This window comes from Equus caballus, chromosome 11 (assembly GCF_041296265.1).
Source record: "Equus caballus isolate H_3958 breed thoroughbred chromosome 11, TB-T2T, whole genome shotgun sequence".
NCBI lineage: Eukaryota > Metazoa > Chordata > Mammalia > Perissodactyla > Equidae > Equus > Equus caballus.
In genome coordinates this window covers 41,876,324-41,900,419 of record NC_091694.1, presented here as the reverse complement: position 1 = coordinate 41,900,419, position 24,096 = coordinate 41,876,324, and the positions used below count along the sequence as shown (strand labels likewise).

At 54.7% G+C, this 24,096-nt stretch overlaps 1 protein-coding gene and 1 pseudogene across 1 annotated transcript; one reads left to right on the top strand and one right to left on the bottom strand.

The window, feature by feature from the left end:
* Positions 1-823: 823 nt before the first annotated feature.
* Positions 824-13,128, top strand: LOC100071952 (galectin-9B). The gene is made up of 8 exons (XM_070226429.1): positions 824-961; positions 3,290-3,381; positions 4,321-4,519; positions 5,353-5,463; positions 8,997-9,047; positions 10,158-10,246; positions 10,383-10,545; positions 12,355-13,128. The coding sequence occupies exons 1-8, from the start codon at positions 926-928 to the stop codon at positions 12,499-12,501; spliced, it is 888 nt and encodes a 295-aa protein (XP_070082530.1). The 5' UTR covers positions 824-925; the 3' UTR covers positions 12,502-13,128.
* A 1,928-nt stretch (positions 13,129-15,056) lies between these two features.
* On the bottom strand, positions 15,057-21,604 carry LOC111775750 (nitric oxide synthase, inducible-like; annotated as a pseudogene).
* Between the last annotated feature and the right edge of the window lie 2,492 nt (positions 21,605-24,096).

Below are 24,096 nucleotides of genomic sequence, written 5' to 3'. Positions count from 1 at the left end.
TATCCTGCTCAACGCTCTCACTCAATCCTGTCCCCTAACCAGGTGCTAGAGCCAATGAAGGACAGTTTATTTAATATGTCTCCCCCACCCCCATGTCACTTGGAATGTTCTCTTATGTCCAAGACTTCTCCTGTCTCTCCATTCTGAAGCCCAGAAAAAACAGAGAAGAAAAGAAAAGAAGGAGATAAACTCGTAGAGAGATGCTCAGAAGCTCCCAGGGCACCACAATACTCCTGGGCGACAATCTCCATTATGATGTTTTCTCTTTGCAAACATTTCTTTCTACATGATTATGTTTTTGTACAAGAAATAAAATCTTAAAAGGGAGAAATACTTTTCTGAGACCCTAAGTATCCTCCTATAGCTCAGGCTGCCACTAGTGAGCTGTGTGACCTTGAGCATGGCCCTTAGACTCTTTGAGCCTCAATTTACTGTGTGCCAGATGGGAATCACCAGGCCTTCCCACCACCACCACCACCCTGGGCACAGGCATGTGCAGCCCCACAGGCCCTGTCAAGTAGCCCCACTGCTTTCTGGACACTGACAGAGCATCCTCAGGAGACAGTTACATACTAATGGGCAGTATCATCTAGAAACTCAGTCATGTCAGTGTGGTCAGGCAGTTTGAACCTCTATGACCAGATATGATTCAGTCTCAGGGGGGCATCACAGGAGGGGGGAGGAGGAAGGGTCAGTGGGGTGGGCAATGTCCACTTCCCTCTCCCCGGGTCCCACCATCACCTTACCTTCCCCGGGACTCTACCCTTCTCTCTTTCTCTAGATCCACCTCCTCTTGCTTCTGGCTCCTCCCCATTGAATAACTGCCAAATCGCATTAGTATCTATGTCTTTGCAAAGTCCTCCCCAGTGCAGATGACTGGCCGGCTGGTGTGAAAAGCAGTGGTGGCCACAGAGGTGGCGGAGAGATGGCCAGCAGCACACAGCCCCCCTACCTGAACCCAGTGAGTGCCGGGCTGTGGGCATGGGGTAGAGCTGGCCCGGGGGAAGCAGCTCTGGGGCTCTGAGGAAACAAATCTTGGGAGGCAGGGGGCAGGGGAGGGGGGCATCCTAAAGAGAACACAAGAAGGGCAGGAATACCAGATGGGGCGATCCTGACACAGCCTCTCCTCCACACTGCTCTCCCCTGTGCCTCTCAGGACTGGAGGGTGATGAGCATCAGGACTCCTGCGTGTGACAAAGGGTTCCTCAGCTCCCTCTGGGGGGTCTGATCCTACTGCTGGTGGAGGGGGTAGAAGACAGGCGTGAGTAGTGATGAGAAGAGTGATGCTTTGTTTGCATGAAGGGCAGTAAACAGGACTTCTGGGGAGGATGACAACCCAGCATGGCAGTCGAGGGAACTTACGTTGGTGTTGGCCTTCCTGGGTTCAGACACCGACTAGCTGGATGACCTCAGGCAAGCTCCTTTGACCTCTGTGGGCCTCAGTTTCCATGTCTGTAGAATGGGGTGACCCTGTCCCCCTCCCAGGGTTGGGGTGAGGATGAAGGGAGGCAGCATCTCTAGAGTGCCTGCACATGCCCGGCACACACGGGGCTTCGGAAGGGCTCGGTGTTGGCAGGAATCTGGGCACAGCAGGGAAGGCCCCCGAGGAGCTGGTGCTCCCTGAGGTGAGGTCATCAGGCCAGGGCTGGTCCAGGGTGCCCGCAGAGGGGCCGTGTCGGGAGTGAGAGGAGTGGGGCTGTCCCTGCAGTGTGGGGCACAGAGGGCGGCCTTTTGCACCTTTGTGCCCCCTGTGTGGAGGCCCTGTCTGCAGGCAGCCTCATTTCAACCCCGTGAGGCTGGTCATCCCCACGTCACACAGGGAAGAACTGCGGCTCAGAGAGGTTGGGGCCACTGGACACAGGTCCCCGATGGTAAGAGGCAGAGGAGGAAGGTGCCTTGATTCACCCCAGAGGAGAGAGGTGCCCACAGAGAGCGATAATGGGGAAGGTAGGAAGGCAGCAGGGCCTCTGGGGCAGAACATGTCCCCCTGGGCGTGTTCTCCATCAGTTGGGGATCCTGGAGCCCTGGCCAGGCCCTGCCACTGTATCATTCTGGTGACTGGTTTTTACTTTCTAGTCCTTGGATTCAAAAGCCAGGTTTTTCAAATCAGAAGGACAGTCCTCCCGTGGGCAACAGAGAGCTCAGACAGGGCTTTGGAGTCCGGACAGGAAAGGGGACTGGTGTGGTCCCCATGGGCACCAGGAGCTCCCTGGGGACCCGCTGACCTCCAGCAGCAGGGACCATGCTGCTGCCTCCAAAGTGCAGCGGGAAGGGCAGGCGGCCAGCTGTTCTGCTCAGTCCCAGCTCCCCAGAGGGCCTGGACGAGGCTGCGACCACAGACAGAACAGGACTCGCTGTTTGGTCTGGGGAAGTGCTCAGTGAGCCAGGAGCCAGGATGCCAGCTGTGTGGCTTTGGGCAAGTTACCACACTTTTCTGTGCCTCGGTCTCCTCATCTGTGAAGGTGGCACTAACAATGGCCTGGGTTGTTGTGAGGATAACGAGGTAATGCAGACAGGGAAGTTCGCCGCCAGAAGGGCCTCGGGACCTCTGGGCAGCAGCGCCCTCTGGCGGTAAGCCTCGCACTGCCTCCTGTAGGTGAGCCCCCTCTGCCAGGCGGGCTGGGCGCCCTCTGGTGATACTGGGCCTCCAGAAGGAGGCTGCCCACCCTCTGGCCTGTAGGGCCTGACTCTGCTGTCTGCACTTCTGGATAGGAAGGGAAGGAAAACATTCTCAGGCTCCAGGCACGGCCAGAGGAGAGAGCAGTTCTGAGCTGGCACAGGGATGAAGTCACCCTGATACCAACAGCAGCTGCTGTCAGGGCTTTCCAGGTGGCTCCTCATCTAATCCTCCCAAGACCACAGCCAGGCTGGGGCTCTGGTGCCGCCGTCCCACGGAGGGACGTGGGTGCAGACAGGTCAGTGACCGCCCAACAGCAGAGCTGCCAGCACGGGAGCTGGAGGCGAGCCCAGGCCTGTGGACCAGAAAACCAGCACAAAAACCACCCTCCTGCGCCATACAGAGCAAGAGTGAGTGTTGTTGCCTGCCGAGATCCCTGCCTCACACACACTCACACGCAGGAAAACACACTCACACACACACTCACGCGCACACACTCTCACACATATACACTCACAGACACTGGTCCAAATTCCATAGCAGCCTAGTGGCCAGGCTTAAAACAACACAAATTTGTTGTCTCAGTTCTGGAGGTCAGAAATCTAAACTCAAAGTGTCAGCAAGCCTGTTCCCTCCGGAGGCTTCAGTGGAGAATCTGTCTTTTCTCTGCAGGTCGCCCCCTTCTCTGCGACAATCCAAGGGGGTCTCCAGGAGGGACTTCAGATCACTGTCCGTGGAACTGTTTTAGCCTCCAGTGGAACCAGGTACCTGGAACTGTGGTTTCTCTGCAGCCTCGCCCGTTAGCAAACCATGGTGACTGTCAGCTCAGGATGGTTCACCCAGCACCCTCCAAGCTGCCTGCACCTGGACATGCCGGATGAGTATGACCTGGCCCTTGCCAACACTGAATGGCACGACTGCCATCTGCCAATAGCGTGCTGGCACCATTAACATAGAGTCCCCGTAGACATAGGGATGACGGGAGCTCTCAGCCTAAGGAGAGAAGCAGGCAAGCCCAGAGGCAGGTGATCATGTTACAGGGTTGAACTCTGCACACTATGACCCGGACGTGCAAGATCTCCCTTCCTCTGTTTCCCGTAACTGCCCTCGTCTACCTCAGAACCACCATTTGGCTAAAGTTGAAATATTTAAATTTGCCATTAAATGTAATTTGATAAAGTTCTCACACCTGGAGTTTCACATTTGTTCTACGCCTCCTATTTTATCTCATTTTTATTTTATTTTTTGGTATGTCTCCCTTTTTAGACCTTGTCTTTGTTGGTATAGTTCCATCAATTTCACATGTGCTTTAAGTTTGTTCTCTTCTTTCCTAATTGAGCAGACGTGGGCCGGCCTCCAACCAGTGTCCACCTGGTGCTGAAGGCTCTTCTAGGCACGTTTCCCGACTTCCATCTTTGACACAAATTTATAATTAGTTTCCAAGACCTATGCTTCCTCTATCTGGTATCAACACTTTACCCTCTTTCTACTTATTTTTAAAAAGTCACACTGTAAATGCAAAATGCAATAATTGCACAAAAATACACTAAGTGGTAATTAGGTGAACAGAAAAGATGATGACAGACTGAGGATCACTGGTCGCATGCAAGTTCCCAGACAGACACCAATCGAAGGTGAGGCCCCCCGTTCCCGCCACTGGCGTAAACCAGGCTACAGGTGACTCTCTGATTTCCCTCGTCTAGGTTTGCTGTGAACTTTCAGACTGGCCGCAGTGACGATGACATTGCCTTCCACTTCAACCCTCAATTTGAAGAAGGCGGTTATTTGGTCTGCAACACGAAGGAGAAAGGACGCTGGGGGCAGGAGGAGAAGACGCACCTGCCCTTTCAGAGGAGGAGCCCTTTTGAGCTCAGCTTCCTGGTGCTGAGCTCATGTTTCCAGGTGAGCAGGAGCTCTCCTCCCCTCCCTCCCGCTGCCTGTCCCCTCAGCGCCAACAGGCCTGGGGAAGAGCCTTGAAATATTCACACCCATTGAGATCTGGCTGATTAGACAGATGACAGGACCATTTCCTTTAAGGGTGTTACTGATGGCTGCAGTCTCCGTTTGCACCTTCACCTGCATCTAAAGGTGCCCCTGTTGCTTCTTTTCCTCAGGGAATAAGAACCAGACAAGTCACCATGGGCTTTTTTGGCCTCCTGGGTCTTTAAAGTCCAAATTCATTCTGTTCCTCTGCTGTATTTGTTGATCCATCCAGGTCCCTGAGAACATCATTTTTTGGCAACATTGTTGCAGCCTTTCTCTAGGTTCTAGTAATGCCTTAGTTTTGCAAGGGGTTGCAAATTGCTTTTGCAACAGAGTCCTGTCTCTGGGCTTAGGAATATGGGTGGCAGTGTGTATATCCGTATGCACACATCTCTGTGAAGGTGCGTGTTCCCATCCCCTCCATGTGCAGCCTGAGGTCGCCTCTCCTCTGTTCCCTATGAACATTTTTACACGTATTTAAATAACACCCAGGTGAGCTATGATTAGACGCACAAACCTACTGCAATAAACGAACAACCATAAAAACTAAAAAGCCAACAACGAAAGCAAGGCAGAGATTGAGTTTGGATCACAGGCATGTTCCTGTAACTGACATACCTCTGAAGCCTGGTGCCCCTGACCTACAAGAAATGGATGGTCTTAGTTTCTAGAAGCAGGGGTCCCAGAGGCCCAGGTGTGCTCCCCGCCCGGGCCTGGGACCCCTCTCCTGAAACACGTGCTTGTCTTGGCAGGTGATGTTGAACGGGAGCCCCTTTGTGCGGTACCCACACCGTGTGCCCTTCCACCGCGTGGACACCCTCTCTGTCACCGGCACTGTGCAGCTGTCCTCCATCAGCTTCCAGGTCAGATGGTCCACCTGGCACCTGTCCCAGGGGCTCAGGGTGGGCTCAGTCTAGCTGTGTCTAGGCCCTGTTGGGTGAGCCCAAACCCCATGTGTGACTCTGGGGATAAACCTCCAGCTCCCGCGTCCCATCCTTCTTGTGTCACTGTCTCTGTCTGGAGCACCTGTCTCCATCTCCCAGACTTCTAAGCCACTCCTCTCTGTCACTCTCTATTTCCACCCGGGTTAGGAAGCCGTGTGGGTCCAGAAAGAACCAAGGTCTAGGAATCAAACTGAATCCAGCTCAGATTCCAGCTCTGCCATCCTCATTGGCTGTGGGATCTTAGACTAGCGACTTGGCCTCTCGCAGCCTGTTTCCTCATCTGTGGAAGGGGCATAGTTGCTGCTGCCCCACGAGTTTTTGTGTAAGTTCACAGAGCAATAAATGTCAGAGGTTGTGAAATGGACCACATGGGACTACACCAGGGTCTGCTTGACCTTCTCTGTGTTTTAAAAGTTTTGCACGTGTTGCCAACATCTAAAAGGTCAGAGAAGTTTTGCAAGATGAGAAAGTTCTCGAGCTGGATGGTGGTGGTGTTTACACAACAATGTGACTGCACTGTAAACTTAAAATTGGTTAAGATGGTACATTTGACGTATGTTTTACCACAATTTTTTTAAAAAAATCAAGAAATATCACATGCAAATCTTGATTTCTGGACTTTCCGTGAAATTATGAGGACTGGGGTATGCTGGGCCCACATTCCTGCAGGGCCCAGGAGGCTGGATTGGACACGTTGTTACCACTTTCGATATTTCCATTCGCTCCTGAGATGGGGACAACACAGAGAAGCCCTCAGCGAATATCAGCTCCTCTCTCTTTGGTCCTCATCTCTCATATTCCTCATATTCAACTGTTTCCTCTACAGGGGTGAGAGAGAGAGATGGAGAGAGAGAGAGAGGAGAATGAGAGAAAGAGAAAGGTGCATATATATAGAGAGAGAGAGGGGGGACCATCCTGCTGTCACCCACGGGAGCCTAATGATCCCCACTGCCCCTCCACGCAGTCCTGAAAACCCTCCCCACCCCACACCTGCCTGGCTCTCTCCTTCTGGCCCCCGTCCGTGCCTTTCCGCTCTTCTTTGGCTTCATTAATGCTTCTCTTCACCCCGTGGTGCCTTTTACTTTAACAGAACACCCGCACAGCCCTGTCCTGCCTGCCTTCTCCACAAGGCAGTTCTCCCAGGCTGCCCATTTCCCACACAAGCCCAAGGGGTACAAACCCCAAGTGAGTTAAACAAGGAAAGTCCAGGAAGTGGAGCAGTTAGCAGGAAGGTCAGAGGGTCCCAGGGGCTGGTTCCAGCCAGCAGGCCAGCCAGGGCCTAGGGCCCCACCAAAGGGTCCCTGTCTCCCTCCGCCAGGCACCCAGAGCTGGGACCCAGGAGTCGTCCTGGTTCTTCCCTCCCTCCCCTAATCTCTCTCCAGGGCACCAACGCCTCTCCCTCCTGAAACCACTGCCCTGGTCCAGGCCCCCTGACCCCACGTCACGAGGACCGTGGTCTAGTTCCCACTCCCCCCACACCCTCCCACTGTGGCAGTGACCTTCCTGTAAGCAAATCTGGTCACATCCTCTCCCAGCTGAAAATCCTGAAGGACCCACATCCTTCTAAACAGAGGCAGCCTCCCCAGCAGGATGTGCAGCATCCTCCCCAGTCTTGCCCCGGCGCACCTTCCAGCCTCAGCCCTCCCCCATGAAGCTCACGCAGCTTCCACTGCTCACTCAAGGCTCACTGGGGCCACCAGATTTTCCACATGCTGTCCCGGGGCTGAAAGCACCATTTGCCACCTCACCTGCAGTCAACCCCTAAAGGCCCTTCAATGCTCTGCTGAAATGTCACTCCTCTGGGACGTCTTCCCTGGATTGGGAATCGCTGGATGCCCTGCCGCCCCGCCCCTCATGTCCCAGTGGACAATGTATATCTCTGTGCAGTGCCAGTCACCACATCCCAGTATAACTGTGCTTACGTGTCTGTCCTCATCACTCCATCCGCTCCTTCCCTCTGCCCCTGAGCCTTGCAGGCTGGGACTGTGGCTTGCTCAGTGTGTATCCCCAGCATCTTGCACAGTGCCAGGCACACAGGAGGCACCAGTATGTGAATGTGGAATGTGGTTTGCATGGGCAGTAGAAGAGGAAACCAGTAAGGGCAAGAAGATCAGTCAGCTGTGGGGGCACAGGGTCCAGGACAGGAAGGGGAGCAGGGCCCGGCCCCTCCTTAGGCTCCTGGAGTAGTGGGGGCGGGGGAAGGGGTGTCTGTCCACCCAGCCTTCCTGTGGCCCACCGCAGTCCAGCTCGGGCACTTGCCTCCTGCCTCCTGCCACACTGGCTGCAGGACTGATGGGGCTCCGGGGAGCCCTTGCAGGGCAGCCCCACTTGGGCCCTGGCCTGGGGAGGACAGGGTGGGTGGACACAACCAGACAGAACTGGGCACCCTTTTGGACGTTATTGCTTGCTCCCTGGACGAGCTTGGGCAAGTCGCTGAACCCTTCTGAGCCTCATTTCCTCACTAGTGGAACAGGAGCTAAGCTTGCCTCCCTCAGAGAGCACTGGAGCCCGAGCCTCGTACACAACAGGCCCTCAGTAAATGCCAGTTTTCACCTTCTGGGAGAAATATGGCCCTGGAAGCAATGGGAGTTCAGGGAAGCTGGCTGGTCTGCATCAGACAGGTCCTCCTCTCCCTCTGGAGGCACCAATGGGGATGCTCCCCTCCTCCCACCCTGGCCCCACCCCCTTCCTAAGCACAGTGAACCTGGGAGGGTGGGGAAATCCAGGCCACAGGCTCAGGAAGGCTGATGGGAGCAGGAAGGAGGGGAGGGCCAGTCAGGGGGTCATTTCTGACCACATTTTTGCCGTGGTCTCACCCTTGTGTGGCACCGAAGTAAACCGCCATTTTGATTTCCTCATCCCTTCAGACTCCAGGGATCAGGCCGGCCAATCCTGCTCCCACTTCCAGTCTGTTGTTCTCTCTTCAGAGCCTCTTCATTTTGGTTCTTCCTGTGGATTAAAAGGTGGAGGCAGGACAGGCATCAGGTCCTCCCTGTCCATAAGGAGGGTGGTGGACCCCCTGACCATCTGCCTGGCTGAGTGCTGGGGAGAGGAAGTTGGGGGTGGACCTTGATGAATTGGGAAACACCCAGAAGTCACTTCTTGGCTCAGTCCTCTGCCACTGTGGCAGCCACAGAAGACCGAGGCCCCACCTTCCATCCCTCCTGCCAAGTGAGGCTGTGCTGGAGAAACTCCACTGAGAAGAAAGACAGGCCAGGGGCCACAGTGCAGCCATATTTCTTCTCCAGAGGAAACCTTTGCCCCAACTTCCTGCCCTGAGAGAAGAAACACCCCTTTCTTCCAATTTAGGGGGTCTGTTTGGGGTCATAGGGCTGGTTACTCCCTCAGGATTAACTCACATCAGAGGATTGTGTTATGTGGTGCCCTCTGGGGGCAGGTGGTGGTCTCCATGCTGGTAAGGGCTGCTTAAAACCTGGTTTTCTTTCTTCCAGAAGCAATCAATGATTAACTCAAAGCTAAACGCCACTGAACAGATGTCACCAGTAAGTCTGAAAGCTCTGGTCAGCTCACAGCACCACAGCATCCCCCTTCCCCAAGGGCTGAATTCTCTGGTCCCAGATTCAGGGAGAAAGCAGTGTAGCAGGGCACTGGGGACATTGGGGAAGGGCCCTCTGCTCAGGCGACAGAGAGTGAAACTCTCCTGAGGACAGCAGAGTCTGCCCCAGGCTGGACTCACCCAGTCGCCCCAGACGCAGGTCCCCTAGGCACCAGCAGGAAATTGGCTCCTTCTGTCACTGAGAGAGAGTGCAGTGGTCCAGCATGTGGAGAGGAGGCCCTGCATCCTGAGGACGAGCCCCAGGATGTCACTGTTGCTCACAGGATGGAGCTGCTGCTCTTCCTCCTGCCAGTGCACATCAGACGGGAGGCCTGGAGTCAGTGGGGCTGCCCAGGGTGGAGGGGCAGGTGACTGGGATGGGGTCCAGGACATGGCAGGGAGTCCCGCAAGGCTGACATGAGAAGGAAGTGATGGAGAATCCAAGGGCTGAAGCCTCACAACCTCAGTGTCACATTGGAGCATCCCCTTTCGACTGTGTGGGGCCCGTGTGTGTGTCACTCCCACACTGAATTTCCTGGTCTCTTTTCAACAGAATCCCACACCCCTCCTATGGGCTATCCCAACCCAGCCTACATAACTGTGTTCCCAGGAGGGGTGGAGGTTTTGTCTCTGTTGGGCAGGGTGGGAGGCGAGGGGCAGTGCCAGCAGTGAAGCAGTCCTCTAGGAAGCTGAGGTTCCTAAAAACACCCAAGTAAACAAGAAGACTGTTAACAGGAGCTTCACATTTAAAATTGTCCCTTCATATGAACACACTATATGGCCTTCCCTTTCAGCCCAAGTGTCCTTTTGTGTCCGGCCAAAGGTATTTTCATGACAGTTTAAGCTCATTCATTTGAGAAAGGGTGGAAAGTTTTCATCTGGCATTTACCGAATCAAGTAAAGACGTCATGGAGTTCTTTCCTGAAAATATGTTACTCACAGGCATGGTTGTCAAACTCAGTTGACCGTCCAAATTTATGGAAATTGGCACAAGGTGTGCCTGCCGTGGCGGCTGCTCTGGCTGCCACTGGCTGACCTGGTCCTCTTCTCCCGACAGCTGATGCCTTTCTTCACCAGCATCCCGGGTGGCCTGTACCCCTCCAAGAGCATTGTCGTGTCAGGCACCGTCCTGCACAGCGCTCAGTCGTAAGCCAGGGCTCGCGGGGAGGAGAGACAGCCCAGGGTCATTCTGGCCATCACCCTGGCTCTGGGCAGGCGGGGGAGGGGCAGAGACCTAGAGCTCAGTGGTCAGAGGAGGTCCATGTGAGCTACCCACCCCCAGGTTCCACATCAACCTGCGCTCTGGGAGTGACGTCGCCTTCCACCTGAAACCCCTTTTCAAAGAGAAAACCGTGGTCCTCAACACACAGATCGATGGCTCTTGGGGACATGTGGAGAAAACTCTATCTGGAAAAATGCCCTTCACCCGAGGCCGGAGCTTCTCGGTAAGCTGCCCCAGCCTGCAGCTCAGAGGGGCTCTCATGGGGCAAATGGAGCACGGGTGGGGGTGTCTGGGGGCCCCTCGAATGAGATGGGAGCTGATGCCTCTGCGGTGAGGGCTGCGTACAGAAGAGAAAGTGTTCAACCACTGGTTGTTATTATTTTACTATTACTGTCCCACTGTCCCACATCTGCTCTTTACAGATGAGGAAACAGACTCACAAGTGCGGGTTACTGGCCTGAGGTCACACAGCGATAAGTGCCAGGTGGAGCCCCAGAATGAGGTGTCCTCCCTTTATTCACCCATTCATTCATTCCATTCACTCACTCATTCATTCCACAATCATTTCAGCTACTCTCTCAGGGCCCACTTTGTGCAGGAAGCACCCCAGGGGCTGGGGGTACAGCATGGAGCAGACAGACAAGGTCCTGCCCCACGGAGTCTGCAGTTTAGGAGGCAGAGGAAGCAGGAAAGAAACGCACGGCCAGACCCTTGCTGATAAGAACAGGTGCTCTGCAGAAAGCAAACAGAATTGAGGGATAGAGTGAGCCCCGGGGCAGGGGCCACGCTGCCTTAGATGAGGACAGCTCTCCGAGGAGGCCACCGTGCCATTGAGACCCCAGTTGTAGAAGGAGCTGCCTGGCAAAGAACTGCGAGTGCGTTGGGGTGGGCAGTGGAGGGAGCAGCTGTTACTGCGGGGGCGGAGTCCTGGGTGTGGCCTGTCTGGGACCAGGCGACTGGGGCTCCCAGGTGGACAGTGAGGACAGAGAGGTGTGGGTGGGGCGGCTGAGGCCCGGCTCACACAGAGCAGGTGTTCTCAGCCCCGACCACACAGTCAAATCCCCAGGAGCTTAAAGAAGGAAAATCAATGCCTGGGCCTGCCTGAGCCATTGAGGGGGTGACGCTGGACCTCTCAATCTTTAAATATGCCTTGATACTCTCCACCCAGGGTTGAATGACAGATGTGGGCTGTGAGGGCTATGGAAAGGAGTTTGGATTTTAATACAGTGTTTTGGTGTGTTTCAAGCCAGAGGGTGATACACTTTGATTTCCAAATAGCTGTGTGAGTGTGAGCAAGATACTTAACTGCTCTGTGTCTTAGTTTCCTCATCTAAGAAATGAGCTAATAGTAACATCAATCTCATAGAGAAGTAAGAATGAAATTAAATTGTGTTTGTGACACACTTAGCATCATGCCTGGTGAGCAGGAAGTATGCAAGTGTCAGCCATCGAGATGGGGATGATGACATTTTCACAGACGTGCTCCAAGGGCCTCCTGGAGAAAGTTTGGGGTGAAAAGACAGGTTAGGAGGCTGGCGTTGCAGGAGTGCAGGCACAGAGCCCTCCTGTGCACCGGGTTCTAGGGATGTGGACTGACAAGCCAGCATTCCTGCCCTGGAGGCTCAGGGTCCAGCTGCAGAATGAGGATGGGGTGGGGACATGGCCTGAGGGGGCACCTGACTCGACTAGGAGGGTGTTAGGAGGTGGGGAAGGGAGGGAGGGCTCGCCTTCCTGGAGGGAGGGGGGAGAATCCTGAAGGGGGATGCGCAGTCATCTGTGTGGGCATGGGGTGCAGAGTTGGGAGCACAAGAGGAAGGGCATTCTGGGCGGTGGGAACAGAATATGCAGAAGCACGGGGGCAGGAGAGCCCGGGGCACGTTGAGTGAAGAATGAATCTTTCAGCGGGGTAGAAGGCAGGTGTGGGGCCTGCTCGATTAGGATGTAAGGAAGGCAGGAGGGAGGGAGACAGAAGCCTGCATTTAGGTCTGAGGACTTTACAAGTTGGTGCAAATGACGTGGCCACTGTGTCCAGGTGTGGATCACATGTGAAGCCCGTTGCCTCAGGGTAGACGTGGATGGTCAGCACCTGTGTGACTACAACCACCGCCTGAAGAACCTGCACGCCATCAACGTCCTCGAAGTGGCTGGTGACATCAAGCTGACTCGTTTGCAGACATAGGAGGGATCCCTGGCCTGGGGTCGAGGGCTGGGGCACGTTGCTGTCTGGATCTGCTCATCACCTCCACCTTCCCCGTCCCTGCCCCAGCCCCAGCCCTCCCCAGCCTGCCGAGGTCTCTTTTCTGGGGAGACCATGCCCTTGTCTGGTCCTGCTGAGATTGCAGACAGCCAAGAGTGCCGAGGGCAGCTGGCTGGGACCACCTTCCTTGGTCGGGGCAGGACCTGGGGTTCCAGCTGCCCCAAATCCCTCCCTCCGAGGAGAGGGGTGGTCCACACAGGCTGCAGCCCCAGGTTCAGTCCCCTTGGCAGAAAGGGAGGATGCTGGGCCTTCCCAAGCGCCTGGCCCAGGCCTACACCCTGTCTGCCTCTCAGCTGCATCCCCAGCCCTTTCAGCTCCAGTCAGTCCCAGGCCAGCTGCTCTTCACTCCCCAGGGGAGGTGGTCTCCTCGGCCCCTCCCTGTCTCCCAGCTTCAGCCTCTCCTGCACCTGCACCAGCCCTTCGCCCACTCCAGGAACGCTCCCTGATGACACCCCACTGGTTTCCTCCAACTGATGGGACCCCTCTCAGCAGGGGGCTCTCCCCTCCCCACGTCCTTCAAAGAAATAAAGAAAAAGGCTTGTTAGCACACATACGGGCTGGTTGTGGTTTATTAAATGTGCTTGGAGACATTTGGAGTCTGGAATTGGGGAGACCCTGGCTGACGGATTGAGAGAGAGAGTATGTTCTCATTTTGATCAGGGGCTGGGGGGGTCCTGTTATCAACACCTGCTCCCCGTGGGTCCCCCACAAACCCCACAAGGCTGTGGGAGAAAGCAGGCTGGGCTCAGGCCTCTTGGGCAGGAATCTGTGACGCAGGAAACTTGGGAACAGAAGTGAACCCAGGAAATAGCCCCGAGATGGGCCAAGGGCTGGGCCAGAGACCATGGGGTCTGAGGCAGGGCTGGGAGGCCAGATGGCAGGGCCAGCTCATCAGAACCCCTTGTCCTAGTGGGAGGAGGCGGCAGGTGGGGTCAGGAGAAGCTGACTCGGAAGAAAAGCCTGTTTATGGGGTTCTGCTGTGGGCCCCTTGGCCTTAGTATTTGGGGTGTGTTGGGGAAAGTGGCTCCGTGTGTGGGGTTCTGCCCGCCGCTGAGCTAGTGCAGGGGGCCCGGGTCTGTGCCCACATGATGCCAACACGTCCTGCCACCTCCATCAAGAGTCTAGCACCTCGGGAACCAGGGTGGGGCTCAAAGCGTAGTCCTCAGCCCAGCAGCAGCAGCACCTGGGAGCTTGTTAGAAACACAGCAGCTCGGGCCCGGGGCAGACCTGCTGGGTCAGAGTCTGCACTGGGACGAGAGCCCAGGGGGTTTGCATACACGTAGGAGGGTGAGAGGCAAGAGGCTAGGTGACCACGTTCTTGACCTTGTCCTGGATGCCCTGCTGGACACTGGAGGCTGGCATGTCCCTCTCTCCACACCCCTATCCCCCTACCATCTGAGTAGGAGCTGGGAGGGGAGAAGTGGGCATGGAGCCAATGAAGCAGAGACCAAAGCCAAGCTGGGGCCAGATTTGTCCAGACCCCACTGAGCACCCGGCTGAGTTCCTTCCTCGTTCTCACTGGAGAAGGAAACCTGGCTCAGCCCCTGAGAAGCCTTCCCCAGGGAAGATGTGTGTCCTTCACTCTCTGTCCAGTCCTTGACACACAGCCCGACCTCACCTGCTTTCTCACCCAGATGCCAAATCCTTGTTGGCTACACCCACGTGCCACAGGCGGCCCCAGAGCAAAGTACAGTGACTTTCTAAGTCGGGGTGTGGTCCAGGCCTTCACTAGAGAACTGGCATCCCGTGCAATGGCACCTGCCACAGCCCCAAGCGAGAGGCCTCCTGGGGGAGGTGAGCTCAGGCCCTGCAGGCGAGCCTGTGCTCCCTCAGCCCATCCAGGCTTTCAGATGTGTGCACAGCTCCATGTACTGCCCCTGTACCTGGGGGCCATTTCAGAGAAGCAGTGTGGCCAAGCTGGTATGTCCCATTGTGGGGGATATTTGTCCAGGCTGTGGCACCACCGGTGCCCACTCCTACATAATTTAGGGCTGCTTTCCCTATAAAACAACTGCTCACACACACACACACACACACACACACACTGTGGTTAAAATACAATGCATTTCACATAAATATCTTCATCAAGGAGTCATACAAGGAAGGTCCAAGTGCCTGTAGGAGCAGACTTGGGTTTGCTTTTCTTAAATACAGACTCATAAATAACTGTACTTGGGGCAGCTAATACAGAGTGGTACGACAGCTGCCTGGTGGTCACTCCAAGAGGTGCAATCAGAAACCGGTTCCATCTGCTCCCACTCGATGTGCCTGGCATTGCAGATTGTCTCCAAGGGACCAGGGAGACCCAACTCTCCATTATCCAGGGACGGGTGGACTCAAGACAGACAGGAGGTTCCACTCAGTCCAGGCTATGACTTGGTATGTGGTCAAGAAAAGGGTTGGCGGGAAGGAGATGGGGGAATAAGATGTGAGGCTGGGGATAATTTCCCTCCATCTCCGCTGGCTGTAATCCAGAGTTGGCTCCGTCACTGAATTCTGTGGCAGCAGCTTTAACTTTTCCCTGGGGCTGATGGCACTCTGGGATGGCTGGGCTGCCCTGTGGCCCCATCCTTTCTCAGCTTGTAGGGAACTGTGGCACCAAAGATGTCTTCATGGTAGCGCTTCTGGCTCTTTACGGGGAAACAGAGACCAGTGTGTGAGCTCTGCTGCTCCAGCCACCTCTCGTTCATCAGGTCCAGGCTGGGATGAGCCCCTGGGGTTCCCCGCTTCCCTGTCACATGTACACCCCTGAGCCATTGCCTTCCCACTGCCGAGCCTAGATCATGTGGGATCTAAACTGGGATCTTTCCCTCCCATCGGCGCCTGCTGTGATGTGGACGTCTAAGCATCTCCCAAGGTTATGATGAACAGTGAGGCCTGCCCAGAACTTGTCCCTCCAGAGGCTCCAGGAAATGTGGCTCTGAGATAAATGCATTTGGGAGATGCTGCGTACTTGCTACCACCTTGAAGTGTCACGATGCACAGAGTATGTTAGAGGCTCTGAGAAGTCTTGTCATAAAGCAAGGCATTTGCCTCTGTTGAACTAAATAACAGACCAGGATGCAGAGTCAGGCCTCTCACTGCCCGGCCAGCCCTGACCTCCAGCCACCTGTAGGATTCCTTTGGGGTCCAAGACTGTTCTGAGCCTAACTCTGGAGTCCTGGCTCCCTGGCCCGTGCCCTTGACCTCCATCCCTAACCCACATGCAAGTTGCTATGCCTTAAGCTGGAAAAAATGGCCCCTGCCCAGCTCCTCACTCAGACTCAGATTAGCAGCCACCAGCTGCTTCAGGTTGTGGGTCGCGTCCCGGGCAATGCGCACGTCCCCACAGACATAGATGTGGCCTTGCTCCTCATGGAGTACGTGAGGCACCTCGCCAGCCAGCTGCTGGCGCAGCATGTCTTGAACGTAGACCTGAAACCAGAGGAGATGGTGGGTCCCGGCCCCTGCCGCTGGGTGAAAAGCTTGCAGTCGGGCCTGCTGGCCATGGGGAGGTGGGCAGGGGCATGATGGGCTGCACCCTCAGGAGCAGAGTGAGCACCCTCCCAGCCAGGACCTTGCACAGGGACCAGTATTGGGATGCGGAGGTGCACTGACACCCTGACTGGCAAGGGCTGGGCTGGGACTGTGGTGATGGACGGTCACAAGGAGCTGACCATCCAGTGGGGCTCCTGGATTGATTCAGAATTCACCAAGCTTCAAAGAGGCATCACTCGAGCCATTTCCCCTGCCCAGTGAGGCCCAGGTACCCACCCCCCATAGAAGGGAGCCTCTCGGGGCCGCCTGTCCCTGGGAACCCCACTGTCATTCAGAGCAGGGCACAGAGCCCTGGGCTCCCCATTACACAGAAGCCCAGAAGTCCATCGGCGACTCTCTGCTCTTGTTCCACACAAGATGCCAGTGACCTCAGCAATAGGCGTGGAGCAGTGGATCTGTGAGGAGCTCTGATGGGGCAAATTCACAAGGACTGAGCCAAGAATCAGTCCCAACTCCCCAGGCTCACACGGCAAAGTGCCCCCTGGGGCAGTAGAGCCCACGGGCCGTGGTGGGAGCAGCAGCTATCCTCCAGCCTTGCTGTGCTTGAGCGTGAAGCTGGCCTGGACCAGCTCTCCCTGGGTAGTCACATATCCTGGGAGGAGGACCTTCACGGGGCTGGGCACTGGGATGAACCCACTATGTGCCCCTGACTGGGTCCTGAACGTCTCAGGCCCTGTCTCTTCTCCTGGAAGAGTGAACGTAATATCTACCCGCCTCCCTTTAGAGCTGAGGAGATGAAGGCTCAGAGGTGTGAGGGGCGTGTGGGGAGCCAGGCATCCCCCATAGTCTGAGCTTTGAAGGCTCCCCCACTACCCCAGCAGCTGCTGCCTTTACCTTGGGCTGGCCAGGCGGGTGAGGACAAGCTGTGTGCACCTCATGCAGCACCCCTTTCCGGGCCATTTCCAGCATCTCCTCCTGATAGAGGTGGTCCTCATCTGGGTGGCTGCACCCGAACATCAGGGTCATGGGGCCACCTTGGAGCCCTGCAAGACCCAGCGGGGTGCAGTTACCAGGGTGGCCACCAAGGGCGGGTCCCAGCTCAAGGCCTGAGGAGCTGGGGCCTCAACCAGAAATCTCATTTCATCCCCCTAAGCATCCAATGTAGTACTTTCCCACTTTACAGATGAGGAACCTGAGGCCCAGGGTGTTCAGATCACTTGTCCACACAGGCTGAGGCAAAGTTGGGAGAGGGGCCAGTGACTGTTTGTTGGGTGGTGGCACAACTCTCCCACAGCTCCAGTCCTGCTCCCAGGCGGGTGCTGGTCAACAGGTGCCCCCTTCCCACCTCCAAGGAGCTCTCCAGCTGTACCTCTCTTCTCGGCATCATGGAGCCACTGCAGTCAGAAACTGCAGAAGTGGGCGATGCCCATGCTAGGCCCGATGAGGGTGCAAGGATGGGAGTGGTCCTCAGGGAGCTAGAAGCCACCGTCACTGAGGGGGACAGAAAGAGAGAGGCCCCAGTCCTCAGGCACTGTCGACTGATGCACACACAGGAGAAGGACTGAGGACCTGGGGGTGTGGTTAGGGGTCATAGTGGTGGGGGGATGGAGACAATGAGCTCAAACAATTTTTCTCAACTCCTGCAGGCTGCTTCATTCCCCTGTCTAGAGACACCGTCACTTCACCATGGGGACCCTTTGTGAAAAAGCTGGGCCTCATTGTTCCCTGGGCTCCACCACCACTGGCATCTCTGTCCATGCCCCTGCTAGAGACTTGGCCATACTCTATAGCAGGAGATAGAACGGAGAGGCCCAGTGTGAGCCCAGTGCCTTCTCATGGGCTAAGGGGCCCAGAATGGCACCTAAACCCCAGATCCCTCCCTTTCAACCCAGAAGTCCCATGGCCCAGTGACTCCACATTGGACAAACCAGAGGGGGACTTAGCTCCGCACAAAGCAGCTCACGGGGTCAAGCAGCTTCAGGCTACAAAACCATGTGCTGCAGATGCCCTGGTGCAGGGGGGCCCTGTCCATCGGCAGGGATAGGACAGATCTGACAACATCGCCCCCTAGCGCCCGTGCGGCACCTGTCCCAGCAGCTCCTGCCACACTGATGTGCCTCCTCCAACAGCCCTCTCAGGAGCTCTGCCGGCTTTAAGGAGGGGCTGTTTTCCTCCTGGTTCTGAGATCCACCCTCTATACACCCAGAGCTGGTAATGGCTGGAAGGGACCAGAGAGTCTGAAAACCTCTCCTTCGGCCACTTCAGAAACTGGGTCTCAGAGGGAAAATGACCTGTACAAGGTCACTCAGGCAGCAGTGGAGTCAGGTCACAGCTCGGCTTCCCCGACTCCTACTCCAGTGCTCCCTCCAAGAGTTTCTCTGGGACTCGCCCAGCCTGGCACTCAGCTCCAATGACAGTAGCATAAAGTGGTCCCACAGGGTGGCCACAGTCACTGACCCAGAGCGTCTCCACGAGTATAGCCCTTGCTGGTAGGAGGCCTGGGTGATGGACAACCTCCTGAGCATTCAGTTGCTCTGAAATGTCTCTGTCTTCTCGAGTGACCCCTCCTGGGCTTGTGGAAGCTCCATCTTTCTCTGGGTTACATTCCCTTCTCAATGGCCCAGCATTATAGGGGACCTCCACCCAACTTGAGAAGTCCCTTTGGTTTTCCTCTGGATGGAATCTTGCTCTCAAAGCATGTGCCTGCCTGTCCTCTCTTGATCTGATGATGGAGACTTGGTCTGGGCTGATGGTCTCCGGCAGAGCAATTAGGCCTCTGCCCAGTTTTTAGAAACTGTGTGACAGTGCTGGTCCAAGCACAGAGGGCTCTGAGGTGTGGGCTAGCTCCCAGCTTTCCAACCCACGCAATGCTCAGTTATGGAGGGCACAGCAGGGGCACGGTTCATGCAGTGGAGGAGCCCGCCCTAATTGACAAGGTTTGGACCTTCCAGCCTATGTGAGCCCACCCCTCATCCTCTGCCCTCACACCCCCTGCGCTCCTCTTCCTAGCACCCACATAACAAGAGTCGTCTATTTCCATGCTCTCTCTTCATTGTCCCCTCTAGATGGGAAGCTCCAAGAAGCAGAGGCAACATGTGCTGTTTCCACCATGGTTCCAAGCACAGAGACCTGTGAAATACATCACTGCTGAGTGAGTGAGGGAGGTAGTCAATGAACAATCCAGACAGGATCACCCCTGTTTTTGGCTGGAATGTCAGGAAGATGAAGACTCATTGGGCTCCCACTAAGAAACAAGCCTGGAGCTTAGGAAGTTTTAGAAGATGGATGGTTTAGATGAATGGATAAATGGACATAGTGACAGATGAGTAGTTGAATGAATAAATTAATGGGAGAATGCATTAACTCACCTGCTGCTTTCTAGGCCCAAGTCTTTGCGAAAGGTGCTGAATATCATTATTACTATCATCTTCCTAGCTAATTCGATCCCACTAAATCGTCCTCACAGTAGTATGACAGCAGAGTGAAGCAGGATGGTTAAGAACTTGGACTCAGCAGTCAGACAACTTGGGTTTGAATCTCACTTATTACCTGCTAATAGTGTGGCTTTACGCAGGTGGCTTAACCTCTTTGTGCCTCAGTTTCCTCACCTGTAAAATGCACACAGTCCCCATCTCACATGGTTACTGATAATACACATACAAAAGGGTTAGCTCAGTGCCCAGTTCATAGTAATCTCTCCCTCACACCTCCTCCTTCTGTGAACAGCAAAGGTGAGTGTTTAACACATGAGGAGACAAAAGCTCAGAGATGTTGGAGAGCTGTCTGTAAATAGCAGAGTTGAACGGCCCCAGAGCCTCTGCCCCAGCCTTACCTCAGGTGTGGTACGGGAGCACAGCTATGGTGAGGTGGACCTCTGTGGGTGTGCGGTCCCTGGAGGAGCTGATGGAGTAGCACCGGGGTTTCAGAATATAGAGATGGAAGGGGAGGAAGCCAGCAGACACCCGCAGGGACGGGAACTCTTCCAGGACCTCCAGGAATGTGGGGCTGTTGGTGAACTTCCACTTGTTGTACTCCGAGGGCTGAAAGCCAAGAGCAGTGTGAGCCACTCAGGGTTCCTGCCCCACACTGAGGGAAGAGGCTGTCACAATCCGGTATTAATTCATTGCTTTATTCGTTCCCTCCCTCAACAAACACTTGGAAGTTCCAGGCGCTGTCCAGGGTGCTGAGTTGACAAAGCTGGAAATGGAACCATTCAGGTATTGGGGGAACTCAGGCCAGCGAGTAGCATTTACTGAACTCATGTGCTTAGAATGTCACTGTCAGCCACTTGTGGGCAGGAATCACATCTTTTTTGTAATCTAATTTGGGGCAGGGCTTTGGAATCATACAGACCTGGGTTCAAAGTTTGACTGGATTCGAACTGTGGGACCTGGCCCCAATTACTTAATCTTTGTGACATGAGGATAGTATAACCTACCTTGAGGGGATGCTGTGAGAATTAAATTAGAAATTGTGTGCCAAGTTAATACACTGTACCCACAGGATAATGGAAGTGGAGGTGCCTGGAATCAGCATAATTAGCTATGAAGGTGATAGTAACAACGATATTCAGCACCTTTTGCAAAGACTTGGGCCTAGAAAGCGGCAGGTGAGTTAATGCATTCTCCCATTAATTTATTCATTCAACTACTCATCTGTCACTATGTCCATTTATCCATTCATCTAAACCATCCATCTTCTAACACTTCCTAAGCTCCAGGCTTGTTCCAGGCTTGGGGAATATAAGACAGACGAGAAATAGCAGCTCTCCTTTGCTAGCTAATTTCTGAAGAAGCACTTCGGTTGTGTCCTGGAGACACTCAGAAAAATTCAGTTCAGTCAATGCAACTGTGTCCTAGAGATGGGATGAGAGAAGATGCCTGACGTCTCACCAGCCTTGGACAGTCTCACTTTGGAAAGCTGGGGTGGATCCCCATCAGAGCTTAAAGAACAGCTCTGAGCTCTGGCTCCCCCAACTCTGGAACCCTGTCCCTGCCTCACCGGCCAGCCCTGACCTTCACCTGACACGGGGTCTCCAGCCTCTGGTCTTGGCCTCTGGGCCAGCTTTCAGAGCAGCAGCTGGTTTGGGGGAGTTGTGATGTCCAGGAAGTAGGTGAGGGCCTGGCTGAGAGCAGGGGCTCAGCCACTTGTCCTTGACCCAGTAGCTGCCTGGATACAGATGGAAGAAATCGGAATGGAAAATGAAGCCCCACTGAGGCCTCTGGAGCAGACACCGTCCTCCTTCCAGCTGCAGGGGAGAGAAGACCCTGAAGTCCTGGCTCCATCAACATCAAAAGGGCTCATGTGCCTGGCTCATGTTCAGAAAAGTGGTGCCCAGAGATAGGGCTGCCAGGGAAGGGTGATCAGCAGCCCTCCAAGTTGACACGATCCTGCAAAACTAATCATGCACCAGAGTCCTGTCCCTCTCTGACCCAGATCTGAACTTTAGCAGGACTCCCACAGGTGAACTACAGACTCACAGTGACTAAATCCACCAAACACCGATGTACGCCACAGAGGCCAGGTGTCCATTCAGAGAAGAGCCCATGACTGCAGTCCCCTGGGGTGCCACACCCAGAGGTGCTGGGTGAGCAGCAAAGCAGCGCAAAGTGAGGGGGCAAGTCGCAAGGAGTCTCCAGAGGCAGTTTACAGGGTGGTCACAGTGTGGACACTGGAGCCAGGAGATGTGGTTTCAAATTCTGGCTCTCCACTTACTAGCTGGTGACTGAACCCTCTGAGCCCTGGTCCCATCTCTGTGAATGAACATGATCACAAAACCTGTCTCTCTGGGCTTGTACGAGCATTCTCTGAAATACTACATGTGTAATGGTACTGTGTCTGGTAAACAGGTGCTCCATAAATGGTAAAAGTATTAGTATTATGTTATTTCATCTAGAAAGAAGGCCACATCTGTCTCCCTACAGTCGTAAGGACTCCCTGTCCCCTTGTCCCCGAGTTTCAGGCTCTCTCATTTTCTCCTGGACAGTGGGGATCAATGCCAGACTCTGCTTCTCTGACCGTCACTTTCCTATTGTGGCCACTCTCTTTAGGGGGGCACAGTCTTTGGAGGTGTTATTATCACTGAGGACACCAAGGCCAGAGAGCTAGTCCTCTGGGCTGGGAGGCCTGTGATCATTGATTTCATTAGCTCTCCTCTACTGGGGCCTGTCACCCCTGTGCTGTGCTCCCCACACAGACTGAGAGCCTCCCCTCGGCACAGGAAGAGGGTGCTCCGGACCCTCCCTAGGACAGCATCTGGGGAGGATGGCCAGGAGGAGCCACACTCGCCTGTCACCTGTGACCTGCCCCTGCCCATTGCCCAGGGAAGTTGGGGGCAAATGAGACCCTTCATGGTGAAACAGAATGAAATTAGATGGCATGAAAATGCACTGAGGTTATAAACTCTGGGATCCGAGGAGACCCTCAGGGTGTGTTAGGCCCCTTCTCTGACCCTCTGGACACATGCGCATTAGCCTGTGGGACGTGGATGTTCCTCCACCCCTGCAGTTATTTGGTGCCAGGAATTGTGACGGTCGCATGTGTATCCACTCATTTGTTCTTCACAACAACCCCACAAGCAAGGCTCTGTTACCTCTATTGTAGAGACAAGGGAAGAAATCCTGAGAGGTTGACTCCTGTGCCCAAGGTCACAGCTAGTAAGTGATGGGGCAGGGACTTGAACCTTCAGAGCTCACCCTTTTTACACTGTTTCCACATTTCTCTATTATGTCACCAAGCAAGCTGCACACACAGGTCTTTTGTGGGGACTAAGAGACGATGCATGTAAAATGCTGGCATATACTAATTACCTAACAAACACCAGCAGCTACTATTATTATTATAATAATACTGATTATGACTATTGCTGCTTGTCTGCCTCCTGTTCTAGGTAATGTGCTGTCTGAGCTTCACTGAGTTTCATTCCCCAGATAGTTTAAATCCCTCTCCTCAGGCCGAGACCTGCCCTGCCGGGCTCTGCTAATGGGAGCTCAGCTGGAGGGAGGAGCGGGAAGGGGCTGGGGGCCAAGCCAGGGGGAAGCCTGCCACCCTGCCCTGCTAGGGTCCCTTCTCTGCCCCAACTAGGGGTCCTCGTGTCCTTCCCCTTCCAAGCCAAGCCTCTTCCTTCCTTCCCCTTTCCTCCAAAGAAGTGTCCAGTTTCCATTCCTGATGGAGAAGGAGTGACTCAGGCAGCAGCGCCTGTGGACAAAGGGCCGGCCTGGGTGCAGGTGGGGCTCATCACTGGGTCTCAGGGAGTCACTCCCAGGAAGCCTGGCTGCCCTTTGATTGGCCCTGTCCACAACCTGGGTGCCAGAGCCCATGTGAGCCTTTGCCAAGCAGAGGCTAAGAGAAGGAGCGTGAGAGTTGGAGCAGGGCCTTCTCTAAGGCAGCGGGATGATTCTTCTGTTGGAGCATGTTGTCCGCATGTCGATGCTCCACCTTGAATTCCCAGGCCACTGGGAGAGTCAGCCCGGGCCTGGAGGTGGTCCGGTCCAGGCTGGAAGACGATTCGGCGACCTCATGTTGCATGGTCTCTCCTGGGTGACATATGGCATCTCTCCATCCTCACCATCTCTCCTGCTGACATACAGAAGGGCCAGTTCTGTGCTTTTTTTTTGCTTTTTTTTAATTTTGAAATACGCACGGGATTGAGTTCCTTGGGCCTATCTCAGGCTATTTCTTAGAAATTTGAGGTGGACTTCACAATGAAAAGCACAGCACCCACATGTATAGAATGGTGAGTTTGACAAGTACATACATGCAAATAGCCCCTTCTCTTATTGAGATAGAGATCGTTTCTATCACCCAGAAAGATCCCTCTGGCCCCTTCTCAGGCCACCCCTACTCCTCCAGTGGCAACCAGTCTGATGTCCTTCGTCACAGATTTCTTGTGTCTGTTCTAGAACTTCCTATGAACGGAAGCATTCAGTGTGCACATTTTGTGTCTGCCTTCTTTTTCTCAGCAGAACATTTTTGAGACTTCTCTCTCTTGTTCATCAGCGGTTTGTTCTTTTATTACCGCATGGTGTTCTGTTGTATGAC

What these genes read in the sequence shown, in the direction of transcription:
- LOC100071952 (XM_070226429.1), top strand. Translation starts at nt 926, where the DNA reads ATGGCCAGCAGCACACAGCCCCCCTACCTGAACCCA. An exon ending in TGCTGAGCTCATGTTTCCAG is followed by an intron (nt 4,520 to 5,352) that starts GTGAGCAGGAGC and finishes TTGTCTTGGCAG; the next exon opens with GTGATGTTGAACGGGAGCCC. An exon ending in CCACTGAACAGATGTCACCA is followed by an intron (nt 9,048 to 10,157) that starts GTAAGTCTGAAA and finishes TTCTCCCGACAG; the next exon opens with CTGATGCCTTTCTTCACCAG.